Raw genomic sequence first — 25162 nt, 5'->3', positions numbered from 1 at the left:
CGGAGAGTCCAGATATCTGTGTCTTCTTTCTCATGTGGCAGCTGAGGATGGCTGCACTCCTGTAGCTGGCAGAGCTGCTGGGAGGACAACCCCAAACAGCAGAGGCTGGGGCAGCACTGCAAGCAGGCTGGGTCCAGCTGCACCACTTCAGTGCCCTGCCCAGGCAGCCAGGCAAATAATAAAGGCAACTACCTCAAACCAGTCATAGAGGTTTCCAAAACCCACTCTGTTGGTGTGTATATATAAAAAAACAAACCTGTATTCTGTCCAGTTTCTTCATCTGGGAATGTGTAGGAGTATGTCCCCATCCTGTGAGCAGCCCATTGGAGGTGAAAGCCCTGACATTCTCCCAGGTGGGGAACCAATCCTCTTCAGGGATAATCAGGTTCTCCAGACTGGTCAGGATCAGCCCTGGCAGGAGCTTGGCAGCAGTGAAATAGCATGGATGAACATGTGCCAACCTTGAGCTGCCTGGCTCTAGTCAGTTTGGTTTACTAGCACAGTCATTGTTCTCAGATCTGTCTTTCAATTGTATGTGCTCTTTGTTTTATGTGGTGTTATCTATGAATCCTACATGGAATATAATGCTGCTATTTAAAAATTTCATAAAATTGTCCTAGACTGGGCTCTCACTACTGTCACATTAGACTATAGGCATGCAATTAAGTCATTGCTCTTAAATCAAACTTCACAAAAGAAACCTATAACTGACCAGCTCTTACTTCTGCTCTATAATGGTTATACATAAAAATTCATTATTTCAAACTGTCCTGAAGGGCATTTTTTCTGACAATCACAATCCATGCTAGCTGAGACGTACAAAGAAGATGGAGACTCCCTATTTACAGGGAGTCACGTGGAAAAGACAAGGGGCAATGGGCACGAGTTGCTTCTGGCAAGATTCTGATTGAACACAAGAGGAAAATTTTCCAGTACAAGGACAGTCAGACATTGGGATGGTCTCCCAGAGGAAGTGGGAAAATTTTAAGTCTCAGCAAAATGGGGTCATATAAACAATAATATCATATATACATAAATATATTATTTTTATATATATTATATATAAGTATATTCTTTAAATATCATATAAACAATAATATAATATAAACAACAATAATAGAAGGGTTGGACCACATGATCCTTGAGGGCCTCTCCAACCTGACATTCTATGATTCTGTGAAGAATTCTAGACACAACCAAATGTGCATGACTTGATTCTAGTCTGAACCTGCCTGCTTTTAACTTCTAACTGTTGCTTCAAGCTGTGGCTTTCTCTGCTATATGAAAGAGAAATTGTTGGAAAGTTTCAGTGTTGCAGGAGTGATCTCATTGTAAAGACCAATGGTTTTCTCCAGATCCTGTAAAGCTTCAAACCTAGATGTGACATTCTTCCAATAAAACACATCGACATCTGTTCTCTGTAGCACTGCATGGATTGGCATTAATCATATCCTCCTACATTTAATCCATTCCTGGTAGGCGAGCCTTGCTTCAGTGACCTACGTTATCCCACTTGCCCTGACAGCTTGATCACACAACATGAGCTATGGCTGAGAAGGAAGTAGCTGTGGACATGAGAGACTCACCACTCCCATTATGTCATTTTCTAAAACAAAGTTTCAGTGTGATTTAAGTTCTGCTATTCCTGCCCCTGTAATACAAGAAGGACGCAAAGATCTGTGCCTCACCAGACTCTGTCTCTTGATCCCTGTTCAAATCTAAAGAGCATGAGATGAAGCCAATGGAACACTGTGTATTTCCAGAGTAATACACAGTCATCTGTAGAGGAGACATGCTCCAAATTAGAACTATTAAAGGATGGAGTGTGGCAAAAAGGAAACAGTAGTTCGTTTGTAACAAATGCATATTTGAAAAAGTTCATTTGTAACATTTGGTTACAAAAAGAAGAAAAAAAACTAAGCGAACCCACCCCACCTCCAAACATCATTTTAGAAATTGTGCTGGACATCAGGTCCCCTGTGCAGGGACATTCATCCCTGAATCAGTACATGGCAAACAAGTTCCTACGGAACCCAGGAGAGCCGTGCAGCAACAGCTCTCCAGGGCACAGCTTTGGGGGTAGCCATGTTCAAGGACAGACTTGGGACATCTGTGTTACAATTTAATCCTCTCTTGCCTATGGCAGCACAAGAGAAAGCCTGGTATTAGGAAATCATGCTTTAAGACACATAGACTTTGAGGACTTGACTGCATGTATGATGGTAGCTGAGGATGGTGCTAGTTCCTTGCCTGCCTAAAGTGACCAAAGTTTATCACGTTATAAACCTGGCTTACACTAAGTGTTTGGGTGGTAGGAAGGCTAGTGTGGACAGGGTCTTCAGTAGCCCTCTTGACACCTTTCTGCCCTCTGACCCCACGTAGACCACATGGTTTGATTTGCCCCTTGCCTGATGTGATGTGCTGGGACCATAGCAGCAGATGCTTCAACACAGATAGTCTGGAGGTGGTTGGAGCATGGGAATGGTGCTGCTGAGGGAGGAAGACCTGAAATGGAGGAATGCCTGAAAGCCCTGCTAGACTTCATGCTTGCTAAGCCATGCTGTACTTTCAAGAATGCTCTAAGCCATCATAAACCAGATTGCTCTCAAAAGAAGTTGTCCTACCTTCTCCCTGCCCAAGTGTCTTGATCTTACTTTTTTTTCTGCTACCTCTCACAAAATAGCTCTTTTCTAACCTAGGTTTGTTTTCCTGACATTGGGAAGGGGACAGTGAGGAGGCAGGAACGAGGACCACAAAGAAGAAGGAAGGTGAGACAGCTGCTTTCCCCAGAACTGCCAGGTGAAAACAGCCACAAAACTTCAGCCTAAGCTAGACACAGACTCGTTATTTGAGGCAGACCAATTTCTTAAGAATCTTGGCTTCAAAGCACATCCTCAAGCCACTCTTCCTCTTGGCAGAAACTGAGCACACCTGAAAACCTGAGGTTTACAAAAAAAAAAACCAAAAAAAAAAAAACCAAAACAAAACAAACAAAAAAAAAACTCCAGTCTAGGCAACCACTGGCTTTAAAACATTTCTTTGCATATGAGGAGCCCCCAGAGCACTGCGAAGTCTTCCCACGGCAGGAGGTAATGAGCGACGGGCAATAACTCGGCGAGGAGTCACCGCTGGGTTTCCCAATGGTGTCTGGACATAGTTCCCTTTGCGGGCTCGACGCCTTCAAGCAGCGACCTTTGTGGTCTTTGAGGAAACGGCAGAGGGGAATGAGCAGTTGACCTCCTCATCCTGCCCCGGAGGGTCCCTGCCAGGGCAGGGCGAGACCGAGCAGCAGCATCCCGCCCGGATCCCCGCTCCCGCCGCCGCGCGTCCCGGCTGGGCTGCTCCTCTCACCTCAACAGTGCCACCAAGTGGCTTTTTCGTATCATTTCTGGTGGAAACGGGGGCTTCAGAGTGGGGGAAATTTGAGGCAGAGAGGAATTACAACGGGAAGGAGCCCGTGCCCCTGCAACTAGGAGCTGCTGACAGGCGGGGGGGTCCTGGTACCTGCTGATGCCCCTGCCCGCCCGTAGCTAACTGTAAACCTCAGAGCACAGAGTGAACACTGTAGGTAAAAACAAAACAAAACCAAACCAAAGAAAATAATTTTTTTTTTTTTTTAAATCCCACAATTTTCCAGTTCTTGGATTGTGTAACATATTTCCTGGCTTATTTTAACGCAAGTGGCATGGGTATTGGTTAGGGCCAGTGAGAGCTTCCTCGAGTATTTACTACAAGCAAATGTTTCCGAGAGTGAATGGGTAAAGCAGGATTGGAAACTGCAAAGTTCATCCATTCATAGAGGCAATTCTCTTATTAATAAAAACCAGCAGCAGTAAAAGCTGTCCCAGCCGAATAGTGGCTGTGGGAGGGACAAATCCCACACTCCAACCTAGAGATGCAGGGAACCGGGAAAGTGGGGGTTTCCCCCTAACTGTGGGGCATGAAGAGGAAATCAGGTGGTGGCCACATATGTGTATTGCATTTCTCTGAAAAATTGGAACTTAGCTAATTGAAGTCCTGCCTGGACCTCGGCTGAGATCATTTCAATGGGCAGGGTTGGTTTCTTTTTTTTTTCACAGGAGTTCCCTCCCCTCCTTCTTCCCATCCTCCGCCTATTAAAACAACTGAAGTCTCACTTGTTAAAAGACCCCATAACGTGGAGGAAGCAGAAAAGCAGCAGCAGGAGTAAAGAAAAAGACGTCTGGAAAATATTATCCGTTTGCTGCTGCTGAGAAACCTCACTGCAACAGTTACTCGGTCAGCAAGGCATCACCAAAGAGACTTTATCTGATGCTGTACATCTTTCAAACTTTCAGACGCTGCCTTGCAACTTCTCCAGGCTCCAGGCTAGCCGGGTTTGAAATAAGATCTTCAGCTTCGACCACGAGAAACTAACTCCTAATTTATTACTTCTAACTTTTTTTAATTATTATTATTATTATTTGAAAAAAAAAAAAAACCCTCCCACAATTTTGTGCTAAAAACTGAAAGACAAATATATTCTGATTGTTGAAAACACGTGGGAGAAAATGAGCAGGACTGAATAGACTTAAACGATTTTTTTTTTTTTCATTTTAAAATATTTTTTATTTCCGAGCGTCTAAATAAGTCCCTGAAAAGTGCGATTTGATCTTTTTACCTCAAACTTGGAAACTGTTCTGCGGGAGCAACGGTACGTGAGACCACACAGCTGGCTGGAGCCCCTCTATGACCAAAGGACAGAAGGATAAACAAGGTAGGTGATTTATGATTACGCTTTTGACGCCACTAAGACAGAAGACCCTCTCCTTCCTTCCATCCCCACTCTTCCAGGGAGGAAAGCTGAATGAGATCCCCAAAATAGGAGTGAGGCTGGGGGGGAGGATGGTACCGGCTCTACGCTACACCTATTTCAAGCAATGAATAGGACCGCAGTGAGGATGAATGAGGTTTTCAGCTTCAACCCCTCCTCCGTGTAATCCGGTTAAGATGTCGTTGAGCGATTTAAAAAAACCGAACCAAACCCAACTGAACCGAAAATTAAAATGAAATCGAGCAACAGGTCGGGCAGCCGCTCCGCGGAGCCCAGCAGGGGAGCCGAGCCCTGCTCACCGCCCGGCCTGGCTTCTCCTCCGGCCGTTCCTTGCCGCTGCATCCAGCACCGGGAGGGGGGGGACGTTGCAGGAGGGAAGTGAGGGAAAGGACTGCGGGGAGAAAGGCGAGGAGGCGGCCAGTGGGAGGAGGGGGGGAGTCCCGCCTCGGAGTGGAGCACCCACGGAGATGGAGCTGCTCGGGCTCCGCGCTGAGCCCGGCGGGCGGTTTCCTCGGGAGCGCTGGGAGAGGAAGGGGTGCGGTGGGGCGGGGGCTGCACGGTGCCCGCGAACTTCCAGCACTGCACGCCTGATCGGGGCCCCGCCCCGTCGGGCAACCCGTCGCATCGGGCCGGGGGCCGGCGGCGGCGGGGGCCGGCTGAAGGAGGAGGGTCACAGCAGGGTGCCCGCAGCCGCGGCGGGGAAAAGGCAGCTCCCTCGCAGCCTTGAACGCCCCTTGCCCGGCTGCCGGAGGGCGGGGAAGGCCCGGCCGCCCCGCTCCGCCCGCTCCCGCCCCGCTCCGCTCGTCTCCGCTCCGTGGGGGTCGGGCTGCCCCCGCCGGGCGGGCACAGTGAACGCTGCCGGGCGGGACCCGCCAGCCCCGTGGGCTTCTCCCCTCGTGACGTGTCAGCACGGGGGATCCCCTCGGCGCCCCGCCCACCCGCTGTGACGCAAAGCACCGCCCCCATTTGCTGCGGCGGGCTGGGGGTTCCCCCGCCGGCGCGTAGGGCCGTGGGGACCCGTAGGGTCCCCCCGGTGGCACCGCTTTCGCCATCATCAGTCCCAGGGCATCCTGAGGATCTCCTCCCGCTGGGAGCCCCGGCCCGCCTGGGTGTCCTCCCGCACCTCTGTGCCCTTCCCAGCACCTGTTCCATGGCCAAGACCCAGCTCTTGAGAGCCGTGACACCTCGCCTCGCCAGACTCCATAGCAACCCTGGCAAAGAGGCACCTTAAGAGAGAATTTACCCAATTTCCATGCCCTGAGGGAAGAAACCCGTGTACTACACAACTCCTGGAAACTGTTGTCGGGCCCCTTCTCAGGGCCTGCAGTCACCCCACGTCTCCCAAGGCGTAGCTGCTCCTTGGCGTTAGCACTCCGCTTCATAGTTTCCTTCCTTATGGAGCGTTTTTCCATAACGCAGGCACACGCATTCCTCCAGGACACACTGCACGTAAAGCGAGTGCCTCGGGGCTTGCTTAAGAGAAAGGACAGGTCATTTTACCTGGGGGTGATGGCAGTGAAACGTGTTCCCTTTCACTGAAAAACTGCTCAAAATCCAGCCACCCCCTCGCCGTTTAGAGAGTTTTATCACTGGTGTCAATAAAGCCAGGATTTTATTTCATGCTAGTAAACCTTCTGTATCTTCCATGGGTACAGAAGCCTTGGGAAAGGTTTTCCCAGTGGGAAGAGCAGCTCTAATGGATTCAGTGCATTTTCCCATGGTAGTTCAATAGCACCCACCTCAGCTGTTCATATTTATGGTGTGGAAGAAAATTTGCCTTATTTCATTAGTATTCAAGTTAAATATGTATAGCTGAAAATTACTCCTACATTCAGTGTAGTGAGGCTTGACTAAGTCAAACAAGAGTAAGGCTGGAGTAAGGCTTGGAGTAATCAGTTTTGAGCCAGAAGCATCCATGGACTTAATATCCGCCAACCAGAAGATTTTTGTAAACTGGATAACTGTTTAATAGCAGTTCAAAGTATCTGAGTACAAATATAATTTACTACTTGATTTGTTTCTTAGAACATTTGATTGAGGGAGAAGGGTTTTTTACTTCCTTTTGGTTAATTTAACAGCTATTGTATTGCTGTCTACATTAGGGACATATCCAGCCAGCAGCTGTACAGTTCATTCCACATTAGTTGCTCAAACCTGTAAAAGACTAAATTTGAGCAGTTTAGTGGGAAACATACATTGAGCAGACAGGAGAGTCTTGATTTGCTGATCAAAGCTTGTGCATGCAGATGCAATTTGCCATCACTACTAATCCTGCTCTCTATTTTAAATGTAACTCCAGACCTAATTTTAGTCTTAAGTGAGCCCTTTTCAGAAGATAAATGGCATGACAAAATCTGGAATTGTGATGCTCAGGTACAGTTTGTGTTTACACAAAGGCTGTGTGTGTGTAAGGTCACACAGAGTATGTATGTGTCAGTATGTATGTGTGTATGTGCACAGAACAGGCACTCAAACACACTCGTCATCAAGCAGCTGCTCTGTTGAAGCCAATGCTATTAAACTTGCAAAAGGGCTTTTTTTTTTCTTTTTAGGCTTACAAAATAATATATTCCTCCTTCATTTATGTGCAAACCATCCCTTGGGAGCTGTATGCACATATACCCAAGTGCCCAAGTGTGTTGCCAGGCTCACTGATCTCAGGCATCCTGCTGAGTGAGAGTTGCATGTTCATCACAGACAAACCCCCACTAAATCTACCTTCAGGTGAATACAGGAAAGGAAAATAGGTCTGTTGGGTTCTGTTGTGGCTTTTTTGAGGAAAAACAGTTTATATGGAACTGGAGAACTAATGAGTCCCATATCACACTAGAAAAATAGCATTACAAAGATCAGTAACCCAAACCTTGCAGAGGGTTTTATAGCCCTCTGAGAACCTCTGGCACAGCTCTGATTTCCATTTTACAGGTGAGGAAGCTGAGGCAGAGCGAGGTGAATCCACTTACCTAGGGTCACTAAAATCCAAATTATCTGTGTCCTGCCCCATTCTTATATTCCCTAATGTAAGAAATGCAGTAGCTAAGCAATGATCCATTAGACAACCTCCATAAAGAAGATCAATCTGTATAATTGTCAAATCTACATGTATATTTTTATCATGAGTATTCTAGAAATAGCAGCTTCACAGAGAAGAAACACTACAGAACAGCAAGATAAATTATCCACTGATTCCTCTCTTCAGCAAAATACTTGAGTGCACACTTATCTCTAATGACATACTTACATGCTTTGCTGAATAAAAAGCCTTGGCACTAAGGTTTAGAGGACCATGAGCAGCAGACATTCAAGAATTCAGCTTCTATACAGGCATGTTAAAACGAAACATTTTCAAAGGTTTTTTGAGCTCAGCTATTCTGGTTGCAACACACATTTGCAGACAAGTCTGATGTGCAGATCTTGTCCAGGGAGTTGGTTTGTATTAGCATTTTAGTTTGACTCAGAAGTGTGCTTTTGAAGCCAGTGCTGTACTTGTCCCTCCCTCCAACCATATTGTCTGGTTTGTGTTGCAAAGCAGTCACTGGGCACACAAACTGGATTCCTCAAACTAATTGCAAGATGTACCTCTGGAACACACACATCAGACACTAGTGGGTTTTCAATTCATGGGGGCTGACTAAAATTAGTTCAGAGTAAAATACGAAAATGGATAGAGAGAAGGAGGGTGGATGTCTAGAGAGACTAAGTTCTTATGAACCTTATCAGGATGCCAAGAGATTCTTGAGGCCACACAGGTCACTTACTGGACTGTGAGGTCAAGTACCTGTGAGAGTACATTTCCTGGTCTCTTCCTGTGATCTCTTCCTGTGCAGCTGCTACAAAACACATATATACTTTGGACTGATTATTGTATTTAAATGTGTCATTGAATGAGCAACAGCCTATCTAGCATTAGGACTTAGCATGTGGCTTTCATATTTCATTTCTACTAGATGGGCTGGTTAGTACTGACCAGCTCCATCCAGGGAAATAAACAGCTTCAAGTTCATTACAGGTTGCTCCGTAGCAGACCTTGAAGCCTCTCCACATACACTCATCTTGCACATGCAAGAAGTTTGCTGGAGTCTGTGTAAGGCTTGTACTGGGTTCTCTGCTGCAGGGTTAGGTGAAGGTGCCCGTAAAGGACTGAGGCGTCCAAAGTGCAGAGCAGAATTATCAGTACTGTCACAGTCTTCAGGTGCTGTAGATGGGGGATGTAGACACCTCCAAAGAGAGTCAGACTCAGCCAGTGTCCTGGGTAGGGCAAGCTTTAATAATGAGTAATTAATGTCTGCAATTGCTTACTGAACACTTGAATCTTCAGTCTTACTGCGCACCAAAAGTGTCCTTCAGGTATGATGCAAAGCAATGGGCATTGAAACTTTGTTCAGTGCTAACTACTTCTCAACCCTAAAAAAATAATAGTAAAGAATCATAGAATTCATTGGGTTGAAAGGGAACTTAAAAGGTTGGAACATTGCAAATACCACCTTCCTCCTGCTTTACAGAACTGGTTAGAAACCTGTCCAGAAAGTGCACGACCCAGGTTTGACTCCAGAGACAGTGAAATAACTCATTAACTCAGCTTCTCACCAGGTGATGAGGCAGGTCCCTCTTTTCAGTCCAGCACCTGTTCCCGTGTAGTAGCAGCAGCTCCATGTGTAAATATCAGTGATCTGCAATTATCCCTGCTGATCCAGGAATATGGACCAGCTGCATGGCTTCCATTGTGAAGCACTTTATCCCTAGACTAGCCAGTGGGGTTTTTTCTTTTTTTTTTAAATGCTGCAATGCCTGTTTCCCAGGACAGTCTGACTGGGTTAAAACTCTCAGGAAATTGAAGATCTGTTAGGCTAAGACATAAACAAAACACTAAACTGTGTTCATCATACAAGGAGTGTTCGGTATCCCTTGCCAGTTATCTGCTGTAGTGATGGCAACTTTGAATATAAGCAATTACATTTTTCTGAAAGTCTGTTGCTAGTACTTAGAGTGCTTATCAATGTAATGACTGAAAAATAGTTTTGGCTTTAGAAGTTAATATGGCTGCTTGTCCTTCACTAAGCTTTTGACACTTATATCTGGACTCAGCTTGGCATTATTCTAAATACTAAATTCTAAATGCTAAATACATTATTCTAAATTAAGTACTTCTAAAACAAATTACTGTACACTGGTTCATGTGACAAATTCAGGAAACTTCAGGAATCAGTATCAACTGATGTCTAACTAAGGGTGACATTTCTAACATTTCACTGTTCTAGGCCAGGCTGGTTACTCATAGCAACACTGTCTGACCTTAAAATCTCTGGTGCAGCTACTCTCCATCCTTCATGCTCTTATTTGACTCAGCAATTAATTTTGGTTCCAGACTTGTACAAGCATCATTTCCTTTTAATGTATTGACTCAGTCATTGCAGAAGGGTGGAGAGGTTTTGGCTTCTTTGCCATTGTTGGGGCATGTTCAAGTTGATAAAGATCAGTTCTGCTGGGCAAGTTATCAATAGCTCACATGCTACAGCAGAATATTGAGCAACTTTTGCCAGACTTCCCTTGAGATTCAGTTAGTTAAAAGACTATACATAAAAACCTCAGTTACACATACAAAGAGGAAAGTTTCTTTGATGAAAGCCAAGAATTTAGATCAAAACACAGTTTATTTTCCCAAGGTTGACAGTGAAAGGATAGGAAAAAATATTGTTTTATTAAGACCAGAAGCCCATTTCTTGATCTTAAAAGACTGGGAGTTTTGCGAGGGAGGGAAGCTGTGCTGTAATGACAAGATCAGATAATTAATTCTTCTCTTTTTTTTTTTCCCTTTCTTGTGGAAACACTTCATAGAAAAAGAAAAAGCAATAGCAAATTATTGTAAGAGAGTCTTGGTACGGTTTATAGTCAGTCGAATGTAAATGCTCCAGATCTTAATCTAAATCCTATGAGCTCTACCCATACAAGTGATCCATTGATTTCAGCCATATACTTCTTAACATAAGCAGACTTTAACCTCCACTCACTAATGGGAATTTTCTATTTCTGGCAAAAGAAGTAGTAGACCCCAAATGGGAAAGCAGAGTACAACTGCACCCTTAATGAAACTTTTGCCTTGATGTTAATGATCTTTTGTGTGCTTCAGGGATTAATAAACACACAGACTATTTGACTACAAGGTAATCTAGAGGGGGTCCATTACTTAATCTGTTTTCTAAAGCAGGTCTGCTCTGGGCACTGAGTTTTAATTCACCTATAGTAGTGGTAAGCATAAGCTATCTTTTATTAGGCTTCTCTACCACCCCTGTTGTTAAGAGACTTTCAGACAGGCCAGGGGGCTGGGACAGTGTCTTTTGCTGGTGGGTGAATTCAGCACCTGTTGGACCCCAGCTGTAAGCATTCAAGGAAGTCCTAGAGGTAGGGTCTTATTTCTGTGACAGTGTCTCCAAATATACATTTAAGAGGATTCCCTCCGCCTTGACATTTAAGACCCTAATAGCCAGTGGAAAAAAGCACAGTCCTTGTAACTTCAGATTTTATGCTCGCCTATTTTATTTTTGTTTTGTAAGTGATTCTGTGCTGATTACTTTTTTCCAAGCCTGTAACTTTTCAGACACAGCTATAATTGATGACAGCTATGCTGCTGCAGAATGGGAGTATTTTTTCAAGAAAGAGTTAAAGACATATAATGTAAGGAAGTGCTTTGACAAGCAGATGGTGAAACAAACATGATCAGCAGACAAGCAAGATGATAGCAGCAAGGAAAATATGAATAGTTGTAAGAAGACACAAGTATTAAGTGTGTTACTCAGAGGCCCTAATTCAGCAAAGTATTCAAGCCAGATTTCCAGATTCATTGGGTTGCTACGCACTTGCTGGGTTTGCCTTAAACAGACATTATCTGTTTTATGTAATCAAATGCATCCATTGGCATAAAACATTGTCATTAACTTTCCTGTAATTCTGAGAAAGCTATTGCATAAAATGGTTAATGTGATTGTCAACAAAAAGCTGTTAGGTAGCAATATGTTGTGCCTGTCTGCCTGCCTGGGTTGTTTGCCTCAAGAATACCTGAGCACTCTCTTTGCCAACCAGCTCCTCCCTAACCCAGAGCTTAGGTTAGATTTTACAGCCAGGTAACTTAATATGCAGAAGTCGTAAGAATCAACTGATGTTCTAATGAATTATTTAGTCCAGGGTGGAGTCTTGGCTCTGTTAAATTTATGTGTACTTGTGCCACAGACATAATCTCAGTCAAGTTTTAGCCCTGTACACACATGCTCGTGCACGCATATGTCTATGTACACAAATGTATGAATAATACATTTTTGCAGTGGTATTGGGAAGACCTTTTTAAGCAGATGTCTGATTATATAAATATAAATTATAAATATAGTCAGACATCTGTTTTAAAATTATAAATACATTCAGACATCTGTTTTAAGAATGTCTGTTCAATAGTTTTGCAAACATAACTAAGCGACAGAAGTTACACAGGGCAAGACACAGTCGTGTCATGGATGGGGAATAAGGAGGGGCTGCCCAGACATTCAGCTGTTCCTCTTGGCTGTGATCATGTGAAGTGAGTGGTGGCCCAGAAGCCCCTTCTCCAAACTCCCCAGAATAATATGACAGTGTCTCATTCGGCAGCCCTAGGCTGCCAAAATAAGATGCTGACACAGACAGCACCTTCTGTGGGGACATTACAAAAAGCAGAAAAACCCCTAGAACATGAAGTGTATTTGAATCTTACTTTACACAGTGGAAGTACTGCTAAGAGATGTGGAGTTCAGCAAGCTGATGTAGTAAGTCAGATTCAGTAAGACAGAGCCAGAAACACAGGGTGTTTCTGTTGATACTGAGCTCTATGTTGTAGCCGTGATCACCCCTGACGAGGTCACATGTCAGCAAGTGGTGGCTCTGCTAACAGTTTTTCTTCTTCTTTGCAGATGCATTGTGAGAGGTTTATATGTATCCTGAGAATACTTGGAACCACACTCTTCGGGGTGTCCCTCCTGCTGGGAATCACGGCTGCTTACATTGTGGGCTACCAGTTCATCCAAACTGACAACTACTACTTCTCCTTTGGACTCTATGGTGCTATCCTGGCATCACATCTCATCATCCAAAGCCTGTTTGCCTTCCTAGAACACAGGAAAATGAAGAGGTCGCTAGAGACTCCAATCAAGCTGAACAAAACTGTTGCCCTTTGTATTGCTGCCTATCAAGAGGATCCTGACTACTTAAGAAAATGTTTACTTTCTGTGAAAAGATTGACCTACCCTGGAATTAAAGTTGTTATGGTCATTGATGGGAATTCAGAAGACGACGTTTACATGATGGACATTTTTACTGAAATCATGGGTAGGGACAAATCTGCCACTTATATCTGGAGTAATAACTTCCACAACAAAGGTCCGGGTGAGACGGAGGAGTCTCACAGAGAGAGCATGCAACACGTATCTCAGCTGGTCCTGTCCAATAAAAGTGTTTGCATCATGCAGAAATGGGGTGGAAAAAGAGAAGTAATGTACACAGCATTCAAAGCACTGGGGAGAAGCGTGGACTATGTACAGGTAGGTATTAGTGCACCAGGTCAGTGCCAATTCAAACACACTTTGAAAGAAAGCAGCTTTTGTATATTTTGTGCAGCATGTTAGAGGCCATCCTAGTCCCTGATGAACACAGTGCTCCTTTCAGACTGTTTGAAAACAGCTTGACCGTTAAAAGTGTATTTTGCTACCTTTTCAAATGGCCAGGCTATCTGTGAATATGCTAAATCTGTGCACCAGCTACTGGAGAAATCTGAAATCCTTCCTCAGACTTCAGTATTGCCCCCTCAGACAAATAATTTTGCTTCAGACAAAGCCAGTGGCCTCCTGAAGACCCCTTCTTTGCTCCTGTGGGTCAAGATCTTGGTCAGGTTTGGTTTTTTTTTTTTTGAAAGGTTGTTAGCAGCCCCATATGCAAGGAGGCAGACAGGTATGTGGCATTAGGGAATACCTCACAGCAGTGGCAGAGTCTATAAAAATGATGGGGATGCTTTAAAGGCTTCAAAGGGTGTGTGGAGTATTCAATATAAGGGTGAATGTGCAGCCTTGAAAGAAAGATTTCTTCAGCTAAAGCCTGAAGGAGCTTTTGCTTCATCACTTACAGCTGCATTACCTCAGTCACCGGGACTTGGCCTTTAAAGCCCTTATGACACTATTCACTTAAAAATGAATTAGGCTGGGTCCTCTCTTGCTGTTTCCAAAGCAGCAGAGACACATTTCTTTCCAGCTGCCTTGGATCCTGTGAAAGATTTTCTATGTTTTTGCCTTTCACATGGAAGAACTTCTCACTCCTGCAAACAGCCCTGCTGACTGCTGGACCGGGGAGAGGTTGGAGGAAGGGAAGGTGGGTGCTCTCAGGGTCTCTGGCTGGACACTGAGGACATTCCTTCCTTATCAATCAAGTCCAGCAAGGTACATTTGACTAATCCCTCTGAATATGAGATTGAGCTTCCTAATTAAACACCCTCAGCCATTCCTACTTTCTCCCAACCTCAGAGCATGCAGCTGTCTCTTCCAGTGGTGCAGCAGCTCCCCGTGAGACACTCTCTGCTGGCTCAAGGCAGCTCCATAGCAGAGTCAGATGTTTTTCTGGGGTCCTTGCCCAGCCTTGGACTGGGGTGTGTGTGTGTGTGTGCACCCTCTGCACAGCACAGCATCCATGGGCACAGTGTCCAAGGGATGTGGAGAGGCTGCCAGTTGCTGGACTGAGAGCAACGAGTCCTCCATACAGGAGGGGCAGCAACTGAAGATTGCTGGGAACAGCTCTGTTATTGGAGCTGGGAGAGTAGGGCAGGGATTTAAAAGCCATCCTCTACCACTTCCAAAACTGAAACTGATTTATTCTCTGAAAACAATGGGCTTAAGCTTTCCATTGTCTGCACTTTGGTTCTGTGCTGTTGGGGTAAAAACACTGTTTTTCTTTATTAGCATGGTTTTATAATTACTTCACACAGAAGTATCAGATTGCAGAGAGAGAAGGCAGAGAGGAAACAGATTCACTGTAACTTTCTTCCCTCAGTCCAAATCCTGCATTTGTTCAGGGAATCAGGAAAAAAGCATTTCTATTTCCACAGCCATAGCATAAACTGAAAAAATGGGAGAGATATTTCTGGTCTTTCAGTCAATTAACACTCCTGACCTGGCTCTGAAGTCCTGATAAATGTGTCCAGGACTGTAATGCTGCTGTAAGCTGCCACCAAGGGCTGCAGTAATGATTGATGCCACAGTCACATCTACATTAGAAACGGAGCACCATGGTGGCCCAGGCTACTACACAGGCAAGGTGCAATGCAGCTAAAAGGTGGTTCTGTTGTATGGATGAATGAAGGTCGAGATTTTCTAATTGATTCTTTGGGGGTACCCAGGGTAAATTACTTCAAACAGGTCTGATATTTTAGGGGTTGAGCAACCTGCACCAATGATCAAGCGCTTTCAAAAGTGGACCAGTCGGTACCATTGCTCACCCCTGAAAATGGGAGCCTCACAGTTCTTAAAAGACACCTTGGGATTATAAACAGGTAATCATAAACTGTCAGACCAGTGCAGATAAGAAGCCTTTGCTCATTAGTGGCATCTCATTAATTACCTGAAATTACTGTGAAGGCTTATTTCTATCCTGGAGGAGGTTAGGAAGGTGCAAGCAATCAGATAGAGGAGTTAAATTCACAGGTATCATTGCAGAGTTAGGCAGGACAGCTGGTGGAATTCATCTTGGCTGGATAGAGATACATGTGTGGACAGTCTAGTGCAGCCTGAACTTCTCAGACCAACTTAGATAAACCCCCTCTGGCTACAATGTGCAACTGAATAGCTCGCTGAAGGTCAAATGTCCTTTTCATGCAACTCTATGACCCAAGGCAGCAACTTCTAGGTCACTCAGCCCTTATGTGGAAAGATTGCAAATTGGCTCTTGGGCTGTGCCGGGCCACCCATAGCTGGGCAGACCCTGATGTGTTTTATTTGGGTTCCTAAGTGTCTGCCTTTGGGTGTTTATTCTCCTCACCTGCAAAAAACCTCATCCAGATGGAAAGGGATGGCTTGTCAGGTTTGACCTAGAAACCCAGACACATCCATTGTGCTGACATGCCCAAAACACATGCAGGTGGTTTCAGGATTCCTCATCTCATAATGGCTGTGCTGCTCATGTGCAGGTTTTTCTGCTATGGACAAATGCTTCCAGTGGGGTGGGGGCTGCTCAGCAGCACCAAGGGACAGGCAGAGGGAAAGCAGAGGGGCTGGGGAGGGGGGCTGGTCCCAGCCCACCACTCATGGTCAAAAGAAATAGTTTGAGTATCGCTGACTGAGCGCTGGAGTACTCAGCAAACTACAGATTCCCTCTGCAAACCACTCAGCAACAGACATGTTCAGGAAGCCCCAGACAGAAATATATAGGCATCTTTTCCCCTCTTTAGCAAATTGTTTTGCTTCCTTTCTGTCACCAAGTGCTGTCACTAATGGCAGCTTCCCATCAGATGTGGAGGCATACCTTGACCAGGTTCTAAAGATGCTCCTCAACCTGAGTTCTTTGAGAAGAGATGGGTGCATCAAGTTAGCAGGAGCTGGAGATGTTTGTGTCTTTTCTCCTTATAGAAACATGAAAGATTTCAGCAGCTTTCACCTCTTAGACCCCTCATATTGAATGTGGAGGGGAGCATTTGGCAGACACTCAGATGTGTCCCATGCTATTGATGCTCTATTGTCCCAGGTTACCTCCCTACCCAAGTCTGGTCCATATCAGGGCCCCAAACTACTATGACCCTCCTTAACAGACCAGATACAAACAGACCTCCACCCCTCTGGAGCAGGAGGTCTTAGGGTGATTTGAAAGCGTGGATGAAAGGACACTGAAATTAGGATACCTGATATGAACCCTCACCAAATCTGACTTGATAGGTTATTCATGCAGAGCTGAGAACTTTTGCTCATCTGAAATCACAGGAATACAACGTGAGGATAAACTGGAAGCAGTATGAGAATTTGTAGGGCAAGTTCCAGCTGCCCAGAGGGGTGTTTCTGGGACAGCTTCCTCTGCTCCAGTTTCTGGGTGTCTGCAAAAGGAGTTTACTCATGATGGGGGCACGGCTTTCAGCAGCAGCAGCTGTGACAAGGAGACACAGGTTGCAGCTGCAGCAGCCCACGTCACTGAGCTTTCAGTGAAGGGAAGCAGTGCCAGCTGCCTCACAGCCCAGCCAGCCTGTCTGAGCCCTCCTCCTACTCTCCAGGGGAAAGGCAGTTCCTAATGTACACACACAGTGTTTAGTTGACTAGGAGTGTTTGTGTGGCTGAAATGCCTTGTGGATGTGTGTCATCTATTTCTGCCCTGGTCTCATGGAGTACTCACTTCAGGACTCACTCCGTCTGGCTTTACTTGTTTTTTACAAGAATGCCAGAGGAATATAGAAAATAATTTCTATGTATCAAATGTCAAATCCCTGCACTGCTAATAACACACCATGCATCTAAAATTAAAAATTAGTTTGTTCTGGAATCCAAAATACATATCTTACATGGACTGCTAAAGCCTTCTGTGACTGAAAGAACTATTAGGTTTCTTCCCAGACTCCTAGCTGACTTTTTCTTTTTTATAACAAGTCTCTGGAATTTAACTCCTCACTCCTTCCCTCATATGGCAGTGGGAAACATTAGACCAGGGTGCTCGAGCCATGCAGCTGATGCAGGGAAACTCTGTGTCAGGGCTCAGCAGGGATCTGCCACATCCCCACAAACATTGCCTGGCTCTGCTGTGCCCAATCTCTGGGAGTTTCTCTCTTCTTCAAAGAAACCAGCCCAGGGTGCCGGTGAAACAAACCGAGCTGATACAGAAGAGAGGATTGTTTGCCTGCACAGCACTAAGGAGCACTCTGGTTTGTCCACCACCACTCCTTGCTGCCTGATGCAAATGGTCTTCAACAAAAGCATCAATGCTCTCCAAAGTGAGATTTAATTGCATTTGGGAAAATATATAGAGAGTCACTACATTTCCCTATGTGGTTTTTATTTTGTCCTCTAGTGTACTCCCTAACCCATTTTTAAAAATTTTTGTCTCTCTTGTAGGTCTGTGATTCAGATACAATGCTTGATCCAGCCTCATCCGTGGAGATGGTAAAGGTTTTAGAAGAAGATCCAATGGTTGGAGGAGTTGGAGGTGATGTGCAGGTGAGTACAATGATTTTCAGATTAACAGAGGGATTTCAGCACCTATTTGCACTGCAACAGATTTCCCTGACTGGAACAGCTTTTAATATACTGTGATACCATTATAGAGGCTCTTATGAGACCTTACCCATTTTATCCATTGAACAGAAACTCTTATTCCTGGATGTGAGCCCAATTAAAATTGAACAATTTTAACACCAATAGAAAGCAAACAAATAGTGTTCTCCCCCATATACATCAAAACTGGGGCTCTGGGATTGTCAGGACTGTTATGGGATCTTTGAGTCTCTGGGTACCAAAGAAAAGCTACAGGAGAGTAGAGAATAGAGAGCAGGTCTTCCAGAACCAAGTCCAGCACCCCAAGCACTTCAGTTATGCTACTAGTGGCAGCCAAGCTGGTTAGGAATTGAAACCTTTCTGAATGTGCACCCTGTGTACTGCTGAGTGTCCTCTGCATCTCTGTCAGGCAGGACAATGAAAATCCCCCAGGTCAGCCCAGCTCCACTTCTCTCAAGATTTCCAGCATTGCTGAGTTTGGTGGACAACTATAGCAAAAAGCTATTCACTCCTTTTGCAACAGCTGCCTCTGCTGCAATTTATAAGAAAAAACGCATATAAATATTTCAGTTGGCCTTGGGATTCATCCTCCATACTCAGCTGGGCTTTTATGTGAGACAGAGGAGAAAGGGCCATGTATACAGGCAAGCACTCACTAAGGTACACAGAAGGATTTTAGGCACATGGCTCTTACCTCTAGAGGTTAAGATTCCCAAAGAAACCTGAATATCTTTGTGGGTCTGGGCTGACCACAAACCAGGCATCAGTATGGGCTCAGCTATGACAGTGCAGGTTCATAAGTATGAAGGTTCATAAGGCCATATATCCTCTAGGAGAAAAGGTGGAAGAATGAAGGCTCTGGGCATTTTTTTTCTTAATTCACTTTCCAACATACACAAAATACATCTGAGCTGGTGTGTACTAAGAACATGGATGTGAAGACATGGACTTGGGCATGTGCTCATGCCTGCATTGAGTGTTCAGACTTTTAGAGTATTCCTATGTCATATTTTAAATGTAGGCTTCAGCTTCAGGTGAGCTTTAGGGCATACAGAAGAGGAGGACTGAGACCTTTATGCAAACCAAAGAATGCCCCAACTGGAGTACCACAATATGTCTTGGGGTAACATAATATGGCTGATACTTCAGACAAATCAGAACAGGTTGTTTTTCAGAAGGCCTGATGTCAGATATGGGCACATTGTCCAGGGTCAAACCCGTAGAGTAAGACTCATAAGACCAAAAAGTAGGTCAAATGTGGGCTCATTTTTTCTTGTGCTCTGGAAGAGCTTTAGGGTGGCTGGGAGAATTTCTTTTGAGTCCCAAAGATGTGATCAGAGGGGAGAAAGAAGCAGGAGACCCCATCTGGGACTCCACCATCTCCTCTTGAGAGAGTCTGAGGCCAGCAAGTCCTTAACAGTGGGTTAAGGGAAAGGAAGAATGAGCCAAGAAATATGTTTATTGAGGGAGAAGAGGAAAGGTTGTGAAGAATAGAATATGTTGGTGGAACACACTTTTAAAGGCTTCATCTTGCTCTTCCTGTCAATGTCTTGCACTGTACCAGAAACTTATGGATTTTTCATGGGATCAAGAGCATGATTCCCCCTATATTCAGCTAAGGGTGCTTTAGCCTCTGCCAATCCCTGTGGGTATTTTATTTCTCAAGAGCTCATCTAAAATGAAAACATTTTGTATTTTGCAGATTTTGAACAAATATGATTCCTGGATTTCCTTTCTGAGCAGCGTGAGATATTGGATGGCATTTAACATAGAAAGAGCCTGTCAGTCCTACTTTGGCTGCGTCCAGTGCATCAGTGGACCTCTGGGAATGTACAGAAACTCTTTACTCCATGAATTTGTGGAAGATTGGTACAACCAAGAATTTATGGGCTCCCAGTGCAGCTTCGGAGATGACAGGCATCTAACTAACAGAGTGCTAAGTCTGGGCTATGCAACAAAATACACAGCTAGATCCAAGTGCCTTACTGAAACACCTATAGAGTATCTCAGGTGGCTGAATCAGCAGACCCGCTGGAGTAAATCCTACTTCAGAGAGTGGCTTTATAACGCGATGTGGTTCCACAAGCACCATTTGTGGATGACCTATGAAGCTGTAATCACTGGATTCTTTCCTTTCTTCCTTATCGCCACAGTCATTCAGCTCTTCTACAGGGGAAAAATCTGGAACATCCTCCTCTTCTTGTTGACAGTTCAGCTAGTGGGCCTGATAAAGTCTTCCTTTGCCAGCTTCCTTAGGGGCAACATTGTCATGGTTTTCATGTCACTCTACTCAGTGTTGTACATGTCAAGTTTACTGCCAGCAAAGATGTTTGCAATTGCCACGATAAACAAAGCAGGGTGGGGCACGTCAGGAAGAAAAACCATTGTAGTTAATTTTATAGGACTAATTCCAGTCTCCATTTGGTTTACAATCCTCCTCGGTGGTGTAATTTTCACTATCTACAAGGAATCAAAAAAGCCATTTTCTGAGTCAAAACAGACAGTTCTCATCATTGGCACAATACTCTATGCCTGTTACTGGGTTATGCTTTTGACTTTGTACTTGGTTCTGATCACCAAGTGTGGCAGGCGGAAGAAAGAGCAACACTATGACATGGTGCTAGATGTATGATGTTTCCTTGGGAGGTCACCCAGAGAGCTGTAAAGCAACTCAACCACCTTGTAGTATCTGTGGCATCGGATGGATGATGCCAAGGGAAATGGATCATTGCTGCTGGGAATAGGACATTTATATTCCTCTGGGTTCATTTTCATCCTGCCAAAGTAAGGAAAAAAAAACTATTTAAAAAAATGATTTTTTTTTTTTTTTTTTTTTTAATTTTCAAGGGGAGAAAATGCAAACCACACAGTTTCAACCTGTTCGCAAGAAAATGGGAGAACTTCTATGTTTATGCACTTTTCATTGTGCATATGCCTGACAGTGTTATGTTCTATATACCTCACTGGTCATGCTTATGTGTGTGGACAGGAAGGGAAGGAGTTTGGTGAATAGAGAAAAGGATCTTCCAACCCCTTGCAACCTAATTTATGAACTTCTCTTTTTTTATAGTTCTGTTTATAGGAAGGGTCTTTTGTTTTAGGCTGCCAAATGTAATGCCAAAGGTAAATTTTAAGAGGCGATTGGCTGAGCTGTATTTTTATATTTTTGTATTATTTGTGTGTGTGTATTTTTAAGCCAACTTTTTTTTTTTTTTTAAATCACATATTTTATATTTTACTATCTGCCAAAAAAGCTGCCTCCTCAACATTTTGTTCTTTAGTCTTTTTTAATACATTTGGGGGAAAAAATCATACTTCCTCCCCTAAAATTTGCGCGGATATTGATATTGTTCACAAAAGAAAGAGTAAAGCATTTTTGCAGCTGATGAATGGTTATTTCTGTGAAAAAGCATTTAAACGTTCTCTTTGAAGACATTTATTAGGAAATGCCCAACATAGTCATTTTTTTAATACAAACATATTTGTGCATAAAAAAGGCCAAAGGGGTAGATATGTGCAATCTGGGGTTATGTTTTGGATAACATTGTAAAAGGGAAATTTGCTTCTCTGCTGAGAGCATAATATCCCAGTGATGCATAATAGCCATAAGGCAAGGCAGGCCTTGATGCCACTGGACAGATAGGACAGATCCCACTGATTTTTCATGAGACCTGAGGAGTCAAAAGCTTCTGATCTGGAAAAATGGTGAACACCCAGAGCTACTATTGACTTCACTGATGGTCATACTTGTTCATAATCTGCTAGAAGCAAGCAAATAGTTCAGATTTTTTACTTTAATATGGAAATACATGGAAATGTATTTTTTACTTTAATATGGAAATACATGGAAAGAAAACATTAACAGTTTCAAAATTTAGGTATCTTTCCATAAAACTTTTATAGTGCCCTTCACAGAGTTTCCAAAAAATACAAGATTAGCTCTGACATCCAGTGTCATAGAGACCTCCAGGACTGAGCCCAAAAATTTGTGTTTAACTAAAGCATATCTACCAGAAAAGATGCCATTTTTTTATCAGAAAAAATCAAGTCAGCAAATCCATCACTTGCTTGGTGCCTAATAATCAGTCTTGGACATTTATTTTGGACCATGGCTTTGAGAAATAATATTCAGGACTAAATTCTGCAGTCCTTCACCAGCCAAAGGAATGTGGCATTGAGCCCTAATATACTTCATAAAAAGCAGGAGAGAGCCAGCTGCATACAACTACATACCCTTTTTAGATTCTGGTATTAAAAGCACTGTGGTAAAGCAGAAATCAGCATATGATGCTTAAAGAACATAGAAGCATTTTCAGCTTCTCTTTTTTTATGCAGACACGAATAGATTCTGCTGTAGAATGAACTGCACACACACTACCTTATTTGTCTGATTATCTTGAGGTACATGATTGCTTGAAAGTCATACTAATATTATGTTAATGATTGGAAAGTTGATTCATGTTGATTATAAAAATAGAACAGTATTAAAAAAAGCAAAAGAAACAGTAAAAATAAAAAAAAATACTTGACTATACCTTTTAACTATTTATGATGTAAGTTAAAGCTTGGGTTAACATTCAAATGTCAAATAAATCCTCTCATTCTATAAAAGAAAGATTGAATTAATTGCCTGTATTTATTCTAGCAATTATTCAATGTACTTCCAATATAGGTTGTATAGTATAATTGTTACTTTCATAAATAAAATATTTTTGATAAGATTATGACTAATTCATGGTATTTCTGGTCAGCCCTTGTGCTTTGAAACCATAAATCTGCACGGTTTGAAGGATGTTGTTACCCTGTCACCATCCTGATTTCCAAGTAGGAATTTCCCATTGCATTGGGGCACCTTGGGGCAGCAGGGACTGCTCAGGAATTGCAGCAGAGACAGCACAGGAATTGGGAACCACAGATCCCCTGAGTGTTGGGGCCTGAAGGTACAGTGTATGATAGGAATAGTGCTTGGAGTCTCTGCCTGACTCTACCAGCAGCTGCCAAATAAATTCAGTCAAAACACTTCCTTCTCTCAGCTTCCTGATCTGTAACACAGGACTAGCAATGAAACCTCCTTTTGGGAAGAGCTTTGAATTATATGGCCAAAGTATTTTGCATGAGAGTTGATATTTTCCAGCCCTGCTGTCCACCTTAATTTACTGCCCTGAAGAAGAAGGGAACATCTACCCAGCCCTCCAATCCTCCTGGTTACTGCTGTTTCTCAGGCCCACTTTGCTCTGGCACACCCAAAGTGTGTATTTTCTGTTGCTGAGTGTTATGGGCAGCAGCCACTGGCAGAGGGACAAACTGAGCAGGGGACAGTGTCATCTTACACATCTCTTAGACCATGACACATTCACCATCATCAATTGCTTAGGAGACAGCTTCTCGGCACTAAGTGCTTGTTGCCCTGTGTCTGGAGACTGTTCTCAGTTTCAAGTTCCCCAGTACAAGAAAATTATTGATAAACTGGGGCAACTCCAGCACAGGGCCAGCATGACGGCTTGGGCTGGAGTGGAACTGCTGAGAGAAGGGGTGTCTTCAAGGGGAGGATGCCTAAGGTCATCTCCCGTTCCTATATGGTTGTCAACAAAAAGATCTCCCTCTCCCTTGAAGTGTTCAAGGCCAGGTTGTACAGGGTATTCAGCAACCTGGTGTAGTGGGAGGTGTCCCTGCTCATGACACAGGGGTTGGAACCAGGTTCATTGACGCAGTTTGCCAGGGGAGACAGTGCAGCATCCATCCTGGGAGGGTTTCATAGAATCATAGAATCATCTGGGTTGGAAAGGACCTCTGAGATCATCAAGTCCTTAATCCACTACTACCATGGTTACCAGACCATGGCACTGAGTGCCACATTCAGTCTCTTTTTAAAAAACTTCCAGGGATGGAGAATCCACCACCTCCCTGGGCAGCCCATTCCAATGTCTGATCACCCTCTCTGTAAAGAATTTTTTCCTAATATCCAACCTAAACCTCCCCTGGCAGAGCTTAAGTCCATGCCCTCTTGTCTTGCTGAGAGTTGCCTGGGAAAAGAGACCAACCCCCCCCTGGCTCCAACCTCCTTTCAGGGAGTTGTAGAGAGCGATGAGGTCTCCCCTGAGCCTCCTCTTCTCCAGACTGAACACCCCCAGCTCCCTCAGCCCTTCCTCACAGGACTTGTGCTCGAGTCCCTTCACAGCCTCGTGTCCTTTCAATACCATCCTAGATAAAGCCCTGAGCTGCCTGATCCGACCTCTGTCCTGCTCATGCTTTGAGCAGGAGATTGGGCTGCAGACCTCTGAAGCCACTTCCAAGGAGAATTCTGTCACCCTTTCTGGAGCAGGTGCTGACAGTCTGCTTCCTAATGACAGTTCCCACCCCCACGGAAGCTCATTCCCATCTCTGTTCCTCACACATCCGCCCTGACCCCAGGCACAAACAGCTTCTCAGCAGCTGGCACTGGATATCCAGGAAAATCAGAGCCCTTCCTGTGACTCTGTGTCCCCACCGTGTTTACAGCTGTGTGGAAAAAAAAAAAAAAAAAGAGTTAGCAGAAAAAAAGACTAGAAAACTAAGAACTAGAAATGTTCTTAGACATATTAAATTATTTGATAATAAGTCCTCTGCTCATTTTCATCTCTAAGTTTTTTTCTGTATTTCCAGCAACTTTTGCTTCTTGGAAAAAATGTTTTTTTTAATTAACAGAAAATGTAATTCTGAGATCTCTTTCAAAATAATAAAACATGTTAAAAGAAAAATTCATGCTTTGTTTTGAACTTTTTTAAAAAATCACAGATATTTGTTGGACATCTCTGATAGACAGATGGTGCTTAACACTGTAAGAAACTCTCACAAACTATAAATTCTACAGCAAAGTTAAAAGATGTTCCTTAAAAAAATAAAGCAGTGAATTGGCAGTGTCTTAGGTTATAATCAATTTCTAGAGTGGAGTAATCTGGGTTTAAGAGCATCTGTGTGCAGAGACCACGTGTGAAGCAGGCATCAGAGGTGCAGAGGGAGGAAGGAGCCCTCCTGTTCTGTCTAACAATCGTTGGGTTGGCCACGAATCAGGTTTCTTTCAATGGGAAATGCATGAATATTTAGCAGAAATTTTCTAGGAGGCAAAAAAAAAATCTTGTCAGAC

General features: G+C 43.9%; 1 protein-coding gene across 2 annotated transcripts; it reads left to right on the top strand.

Moving 5' to 3' along the window:
• The first annotated feature begins 4154 nt into the window (after positions 1 to 4154).
• Positions 4155 to 21823, top strand: HAS2 (hyaluronan synthase 2). Of its 2 annotated transcripts, none has more exons than XM_071738293.1 (4): positions 4155 to 4735; positions 12724 to 13350; positions 17881 to 17982; positions 19742 to 21823. In XM_071738293.1, the coding sequence occupies exons 2-4, from the start codon at positions 12724 to 12726 to the stop codon at positions 20669 to 20671; spliced, it is 1659 nt and encodes a 552-aa protein (XP_071594394.1). In that variant the 5' UTR covers positions 4155 to 4735; the 3' UTR covers positions 20672 to 21823. The 2 variants fall into 2 exon arrangements, with proteins under 2 accessions (XP_071594394.1, XP_071594395.1); XM_071738294.1 differs by lacking the exon at positions 4155 to 4735 and adding an exon at positions 5743 to 7165.
• The last annotated feature ends 3339 nt before the right edge of the window (positions 21824 to 25162 follow it).

The sequence above is a fragment of the Heliangelus exortis genome, chromosome 2, assembly GCF_036169615.1.
Source record: "Heliangelus exortis chromosome 2, bHelExo1.hap1, whole genome shotgun sequence".
Taxonomy (NCBI): Eukaryota; Metazoa; Chordata; class Aves; order Apodiformes; family Trochilidae; genus Heliangelus; species Heliangelus exortis.
Note: the sequence above shows the minus strand (reverse complement) of the source record. Positions and strands in the feature narration are given on the sequence as shown.